General features: G+C 36.0%; 1 protein-coding gene across 1 annotated transcript; it reads left to right on the top strand.

Moving 5' to 3' along the window:
- Positions 1–5,950: 5,950 nt before the first annotated feature.
- On the top strand, positions 5,951–7,219 carry LOC146997653 (uncharacterized). Its single transcript, XM_085814265.1, has 5 exons — positions 5,951–6,045; positions 6,206–6,247; positions 6,440–6,481; positions 6,586–6,666; positions 6,778–7,219. The coding sequence occupies exons 1-5, from the start codon at positions 5,998–6,000 to the stop codon at positions 7,033–7,035; spliced, it is 471 nt and encodes a 156-aa protein (XP_085670391.1). The 5' UTR covers positions 5,951–5,997; the 3' UTR covers positions 7,036–7,219.
- The last annotated feature ends 849 nt before the right edge of the window (positions 7,220–8,068 follow it).

Here is an 8,068-nt window from a genome sequence, read left to right as displayed (position 1 = left end):
TATTCTGATCATGCGGCGGTAACTAGATTGTACTCAGGGAAAAACTTATCCCCAAGGTTAATAAGATGGGCACTCAAGCTAGAAGAATATAATCTGGTAATCAAGCATACCCCCGGAAAGGAAAATATCGTAGCAGATGCCCTATCCAGAATTAAAATAGATGAAGAAGGTAATACCGTAAAGGTGGCAATGCTCACAGCATGTACAATAAATCCCCGAGAAACTGTAATAACCGAACTGGGTAAGGATCCTGAGTTTGGAAGCATTTATGAGTATTTAAAGGATCCTGAAAATTTTAGCCACCAAAATATTGTGGTGATAAGAAATAGGGCGGCCTATTACGAACTAATAGATGGTCTATTATTCTATACAAAAACTACGAATTCCAACAACGAATTTCGACCTGTTATCCCAGCTAGTCTTAGATTAAATATACTGCAGGAGTTACACGACTCGCCTTTAGCTTCTCATGCTGGTATTCGAAAAACCATCCAACGTGTATGCGAAGCAGTTTATTTTCCTGAGCTGCAAAAGTTAACAAGGGCGTATGTCCAGTCCTGCCCAACATGTCAAGCAGTTAATTATATTAATTTCCGCCCGGCCGGGTTTCTAAATAGCATTAAATCGGAATTTCCAAATGAAATAATTGGCATCGATTTATTGGGCCTTTTCCCAAAAAGTCAGTTAAATAAACGTCGGTATGTCCTTGTTATGGTTGATCATTTTAGTAAGTGGACCGAAATTGTTCCCTTAAAACGAGCCTCCGCGAAATTAGTTACTGATTCTATTTTAAATAAATATACTTTAAAATACGGGGCGCCCCTAAAAGTTATATCGAATAATGGTCCTCAATTTGTAAGTAATATATTTGAAGACATGTGCCAAAAACTGTGCATACGTCATTTAAAAATGGTCCCGTATCTGCCGCAATCAAATATAGCGGAACGGGTCAATAGAAATATAGTGAAAATTATCCGTAGTTATGTTAAAAATTTTCATAAAAGCTGGGATAACTATGTCAATGAATTAGCTTTCGCCCTTAAGACCGCAAAACATGATACGACGGGCAAAACTCCTGCTGAGTTATTTTTAGGCAGAAAGATTATAACGCCGTTAGATAAATTATTTTATGTTCAACAAAGAGCCCCAGAATTTAAAATGGGCGATATAGAAAAATTAATTAAAGAAGCAAAAAAGAACATTGAAGTAGCACAAAGAAAACAGAAGCTCTATTATGATTTGAAACGACGGGGAGTAACTTATAAAGTAGGGGATGAAGTGTTAAAAATTAAGCGTTCACTTTCTTCAGCACCAGAAGATAAAACTGCCAAATTTTATCCACTATTTGAAGGACCATATGTCATAGAAAAAGTAACTCAGGCTGTAGTGGTGTTAAAAGCCAGGAATGGTGAAACCTGCACCGCAAACGTTGACCAGATAAACCATTTTATAATCGTAATAAAATGCCAATATTTCAAGATCTTTTGCAGAATCCGGCACGGCAGGCACAAGCTCCAGAGGTGGAACAACGACAATCACAAGGCCAAGCCATTAAGAGGCAGTAGGAAGTGAAAAGGAAGTTTCCCCGCGGAAAAATTGAAGGTAGCAAGAAAAAGAAGCCGTTCCACCGTCCAGAAAAGAGAGCTCACGAACACCCCCAGAATGAAGAAGGGAGAAGGACGACGTATGCAAAGAGAACCAGGAGAAATAACGGCAACTATAACCCGGCTCTAAATCGGAAGATCTACTCATCCGACAGGACTCTCCGCAGCAAATGTCGCCGAGCTGCGGAAGGGCCACCAGCGACGGAGGAAAAGTTACAAGGAAAATTTGAACGGCCAGCAACGAGGTCCAAGCAGGAACACGAAAGAAGTTTCCCGGTTCCGCCAAGACCAGCTGCCATCAAACGACCAAGACACACAGGCAGAAGCGAAAAAGAAGGTATTCAAGGCTGACCGAACTGGAGAAAAAAGAAAGCATCTAGAGGAAGGCACTGAAGGGCGAGCCCGTACAAGAAGGAGGATAAATCAAACAACAATCTGCACTACCTTTCAGGACTGGGCCCAGAAAAGAATGTCCGAATATCACAAAGATAAGTAAAATTTTATGTTACTTTGCAAACTTAAGTTAATCTTTCATTCTTACTGCAAGTGGCAGATTTCAAGAAGTTTTACCTCATGCGAGGTCTACCTTTATCGCCAAAAGGGCAAGAAATGAGTTGTTACCGATTTTGGTATTATGTTTTTCAATTACTCGCGCGTAAAACTAAAGTGGATGTATAATAGCGTTGTGTAAAGACTTAAATATTGTAAAACGTTATTGTATAAATATTATTTAAAACATTCTGGCAAGAAAGAAGTTTTAGTCTGAAAGACTTTTTGAAATGTAGTATTTCAATGTAGAAAGAATTGGCACTTGCTTTGAAAAGAATAGAAGTTAACAATGTACTACTAATGTATGTTTTCAAATGTGTAAAATTAACGGCATGTTAATATGTTCTTATATACAATGTGAACTGTTATTTTAAATGTTAAGAAATACCGTGATATGGTAAAAGTGAAAGTAATGTTAAAATTTTTTTTATTGGTGTGACTGTAAAAAGACTAAATCATGGTGAATATGTGTTAAAGGTTGAATGATGTAGTTAGGCTCTCTGACGCTACACTTCAGAGTTAGCCACTTTCAGAATAGTACCTCAGGGTTTAGAGTTGAAATTAGGGTGTGTTACGAGGTCTTGGTATGTTGAATTTTAACACGTTAGTGTATTGATTGTAGGAGGAAGTGTTGAACACATAGACATAAACACATTCGTGTTTGGTGTTCTTTTACAACACATGTCAGAGAGCACGGGGAGAGATAACTAAAATAGTTATGAATGAAATAAGAATGTTAAGAGAAATATAATTATACATGTTACTTGCCATTTCATTGTGTAACATTTCATTAAACTAGTCCAGATCTCTGGAAGGAACCAGATTTGAATAAAAGCTCCTGTTTAGATGCAGTACAGATGAAAAGAAATTGTGTGTCCTGGGAGCTGCTATTGTAAAAACAAATTTCTTTCTTTTAAATTTCTAGTTTCTAGCGAAAAATGTTTGTAAAAGATTGGCAACAAGTTTTCAACAAGGTCGTTTTAGACCTCAGTTTCAAACTAATTAACTCTGGCGGGAAGTATGTAAGGATCTTAAGTTTTACTAACGTTTATTTTAAATCTTTACTATCACTTCTTATTTTCTACTTCCGGCCAGAATTATAAGCGTTAATGTATTTATGCAAAGTTTGTCTGGGGAACGCCAAGTATTTAAGTTGTGGCTTTTTGCCAAGCGAGAGAGAGGAAGCAGTGAGTCGAAGCAGGCCGCTTACCTTAGAAGTTTTACTCAGTTGCTGGTTGCCTTCCAGGCTAGAGGTTTTAATCCTCTTGATAATTTTTAAACGTATTGTAGTGTTCACAGTTCTCTGTACTACATACGGCTTCCTGTTAATATAAGGTCAATCTTCCACGTTTATTATTTTAAAGTTAAATTAGAGTTTAGTTTTATTTTTATATTTTTACGTTTAGACTACAAGTGGTGGGTCTGTGTATTCCGAAGTACGGAAGTTATTGTAAATAGAGAAAAATAAAGGGTTTTGTATACCCTTCTTGTGTATCCTGTCTACTTCCCACAGTTATTGAACATAGCTTTAGTAAGCTCTCTGTTCCGAGTCAGGTCCTTGCATGTTCCCGAAGAAAGTAAGACGGAACATTGAACCTGATACAGCTACGAAATTTATCTTTTCTTCCAAAGAACGTTTTAAATCTTAATTTGCCTAGGGATCTTAGAGTTGGAGATAAACTGAAAGTAATAGCTCGGTGATCCCTCAATGTAATGCTATCACTTACTGTCCAATCTTCTATAAAAGGAGAAATGGAAGGAGAAGTAAGCGTCAAATCTGGACAACCCTTGGCATGTAAAGTATCGAAGGTTGGAGGAGCATCTGATTTATTAAGAAGAATCAAATTTTGAGAATCTGTAAAGTCCAAAAGCGGGAGGGATCTAGAATTTTCATAGGGATATCCCCAAAGGGAGCTGGCAGCATTAAAATCTCCACCTAATATAACATTTCCAATTGGATTTTCCTTTAGATAATCTAATTCGTGTAATAATGCATCTATGTCCTTACTAGGCGGAAAATAAGCTGAAATAATTAGCAATTTTCCTTCAAGGGTATCAATCAGAATCGAAACGCTGTGCTCAGTTTCTTTCCACAGAAGTGGTGACAAAGGTTCATTGTACACGATAGCAGTCAGATGGTTTAAAGAAAGAAATGTTTTGTTAGAAGATAAAGAGCCAATTAGTAAATTTTTGGACGTAATATACGGCTCCTGATAAAGATTCACTGTACACCCCAGTTCAAGCTGTATTTGATGAATGTTGCTCGTTACCGCTATAGATCTCTGTAAATTACATTGTATAAATTTCAACGAAGTTCTACTTAAAGGGCCTAATATTTCTATTCCCGGTTCATTTGGCTGATTTGCTGCTTCAATTTCTGTCGATAGGTCGGACATTTTGTTGAAAATGCCGTGTGAGTGCAATCAAATGTTGTTCCCTTATGCTCGTTTGAAATTAGTTTACACAAGATGGTTAGTAGTATACCCCCCACTATATGCGGCAAAAGGATGCCGCCATGACGTAATAGAACAAAGGATGACGCAACGGGGGCATGGCCTCCGCCATATTGGATCACGTGGCTTCCATCCGCCATGTTGGATCACGTGACGTCCGTCCGCCATATTGGATCATGAAGTGTTCCTTTGGAATGACTCATCCTTTTCCCGCCATGCCGTGCGTGCTGAATCGCCGAGGCATTCATTAATTTTATTCGGTAAGTATTTATGAAGGATTTAATTAATTATTATTTAACTTACCTAATTAATTTATTAATCACGTGGTCTTTGGAGAACATCGGCCATTTTGTTTTGTACGGTGATTTATGCTGCCCTTCATGACAGTTTCAAAAATTGCGTGGGCCCGAACCCACGATGTCGAGATCTCCAGCTACGCGCTTTAACCACTGAGCCACGCTTTTGTTATCACAGAAGACTAAAAATTCGTACTTACAAAAAAAAAAAGGCAAAGCGTTCAACGAGTTTACCGATCGAAAAGTTTCTTTTAAACGATGAAAGAGGGGTAGAAGACATATATTTTAATTTCTTAATTTTTTTTTCGAACATTGATTACCTTCTTTAAGATATTATAAAGATTATTTGTGCTTAATTTTTAATTAATATTTTCAATTTATCAAATGAATTTTTTTTCTTATAAGTGGGTGATATTATTTTCGAATGGAAGAAATTTTTTAAAATTATTTATTATCTGCAGGGAAAGAGTTAAAATGATATTTTTACATCTGTACTGATTTTCTTGAAGTTATGTTACTGCTGGCGCCATCTAGCGTCCAGAACATCATCTAAAAGTAACAGGATCGTAAAAAAAAATAATATGAAAATGTAATATATTTCCTTTTCACGGGGTTCGAACTCGCTACCACCCAATAATTAATAAAAAAAGGGATTGAGGGGGACCGCATCCAAGTCTTTAAGCGATACCCCACAATTCCTTGGTTGATATGGTTCTTAATTATCTGCATAAGGTTTTTCCGTGCTCCGCCATCTTGGATTTCCTCTATAGCCGCCATTTTGAAGAATTTTCTTGGTGGGTAAATGACGTCACCCTTATCATGTTTGTGCATGATTTGGTTGGGAAATGGCGTCTGCCTTTTCACTCCCTTTGTGTAGATATCCGCGTAGGTGAACGAATACATTTCTGTGGACCAATCAGAAAGCAGAAAAAGATGTCATGCCCTCTTAACCAATCCGCGTATTCAGACAAAGTAAAAAGCTCGGAGCCGAGTTTCAACCGCTGGATTGCCTCCGAAATTCATTGCTTGCTAAATTCTAGAAGTTTGTTACCACGCTTTTTGAAAAAACAAGAAATTCTCTTCGTATCTGCGAAAATGGCTTCAAGAAACAGTAAACGTTCTTTGGAACCCTTTTTTGATCAAGTAAGTATTCATATTTAAAATTTATTTTATTTATTTATTTATTTTTTATATATAAAATGTATTAAGGTTATTATGTGTTTAATTTTATTATTTTAGTGTTTTGTTTTTTTTTCTTTGACCACGTGCCTGTAATACTGACACGCAATTAAAATTTTTGTAGTGTGAGGATTCCGATGTATCTGTAAGAGATTCTAATGATCAAGTAAGCTAAATTTTATTTATGTGTTTTATTTACACGGCTTAGATTTTTTTAATTATATTTTACCCTGTTTTGTTGAAACACGTGTTTGTAATATTAACGTTTCAAAACAGTTATATCGCCATATTATTTTCAATTGTTCTTCAACCACGTATTTGTAATACTTACATGACTAAAAATACTATTATTTTGTAGTGTGAGGATTTCCATGCGCTTTTAAGAGATTCTGATGATGAGGTAAGCTACTTTTATTTATTTCCTTCTGTGGCTTATTTTTACAATGTATAGTTTTTTTTTGCCCCACCTAGAAAAAGACTATTCACTATTTTTAATTTATTTAGTGCCTGAGTGAAACATCTCAAATATTCATCGAAAATCCTATTGACGGCATTGAAAATTATTTTAGTGATTCAGGAGATGAAGTACGTAGTTTTTTTTTTTTTTTTTTTTTTCCTGTCATTAATTTTTTTGTATTTTTTTTTTATATAAGCTGAACTTAAATTTCTTTAAACACAACTGTTACTTTTCTTTAGCTCTTAAGTGAAACTTCGCAGATATTTTTGGAGAATCCTTTGGTTTTGCCTCTTTACTATCAAGTAGGCTCGGGATATGAGGTAATATCAGTTTTTAATATATATATAAATATATATGAGAATTATTTTTTCTATGTTTTTTATGTTTTTCTATGTTTGTTATGTTTTTCATATCACTGTGATGTCTATACATCTTTTAGACTCAACTCTCTGCTCCATCTAAAGGACCTGCATATGTGGAACATGACATTTCAGTAAATGTGAGTTTTTCTCCTGTTTTAGGGCTTATGGTGTGTTTGCGTGTGTGCTTATTTTCATTTACACTGAATTATGTTCTTTTCTTTTCAGATGGAAAATGCTATTATACTCAAAGAGAAGGCACGGCGTCGTAACCGAAAGTATCAACGCGAGGAAATAACCTTCCAGGCACGTGTTGATATGAATCGTCTGCCTCAAAATATTCGTAACAGGCCTCTTCTAGCCGTAACTGAATCTGTTAGACAGCTGTTTGAAATATTAATTGAACGGTCAACAGAAAATCTAAGGCCGACAGATTGGATACGAATGTGTATCCAAGCCGATGGATTCGATAAACCCATGTCTACGAAAATTATTGCCGTATCTTTCATGACGGTGGAGACCGTATTATCGGTTATTATGAAAGTTCTGCAGTCAAAAGATGAAAATCGACTGGATTCAGGCTTCCTAGTAGATGTGATCACGATTCGCAGGGATATCGGTGCAGGTAGAGCAAAGATAATCAACATTCAAGTAGATCGTCTTAAAAAACGCTCTGTCCTTTCCATCACGCCAGATGATGAAGGGTTGTGTTGCGCAAAAGCAATCGTATATGCCCTAGCTTATCTTGAGCAAGACAAGTCAGCGCTTAATTCTCTACGGGATCGGAGACGATCTGTTCTAATGCTACGAGCTCAAAAATTACACAAGTGTGCTGGAGTTCCTCTTGGTCCTTGCACATACACCGAAATCTGCACATTTGAAAATCATCTAAATATACAAATCGTAGTAATAAGCAGTGAAAATTTAAATAAAGTAAGCCAAAGATTTTAAACCAAAAAAAAAAAAAATTAATTAAATTGAAAAAAAAAATGTAAAATGAAATTATATTTATAAACTGTTTATTTCTAGGTCTCGTATAAAGGAAGATATCGAACTCGTCGCATTAATTTGTGGCAACACAATGGCCATTTTGATGTCATTACAAATTTACACGGTTTTTATGGTTCGAAAAACTATTGTGAAAAGCCATATGACCGTCCAGAAGATCACA

This window comes from Stegodyphus dumicola, chromosome 4, assembly GCF_044657685.1.
Source record: "Stegodyphus dumicola isolate Sdum_Otavi_A_Nest chromosome 4, ASM4465768v1".
Taxonomy (NCBI): domain Eukaryota; kingdom Metazoa; phylum Arthropoda; class Arachnida; order Araneae; family Eresidae; genus Stegodyphus; species Stegodyphus dumicola.
This window is presented reverse-complemented; position numbering and strand designations above follow the sequence as displayed.

Excerpts from the sequence above, each read along its gene's own strand:
- LOC146997653 (XM_085814265.1), top strand. The coding sequence starts at position 5,998 with ATGGCTTCAAGAAACAGTAAACGTTCTTTGGAACCCTTTTTTGATCAA. Across the intron at positions 6,046-6,205 it reads TGGAACCCTTTTTTGATCAA|TGTGAGGATTCCGATGTATC; the intron begins GTAAGTATTCAT and ends AAATTTTTGTAG. Across the intron at positions 6,482-6,585 it reads TAAGAGATTCTGATGATGAG|TGCCTGAGTGAAACATCTCA; the intron begins GTAAGCTACTTT and ends TAATTTATTTAG.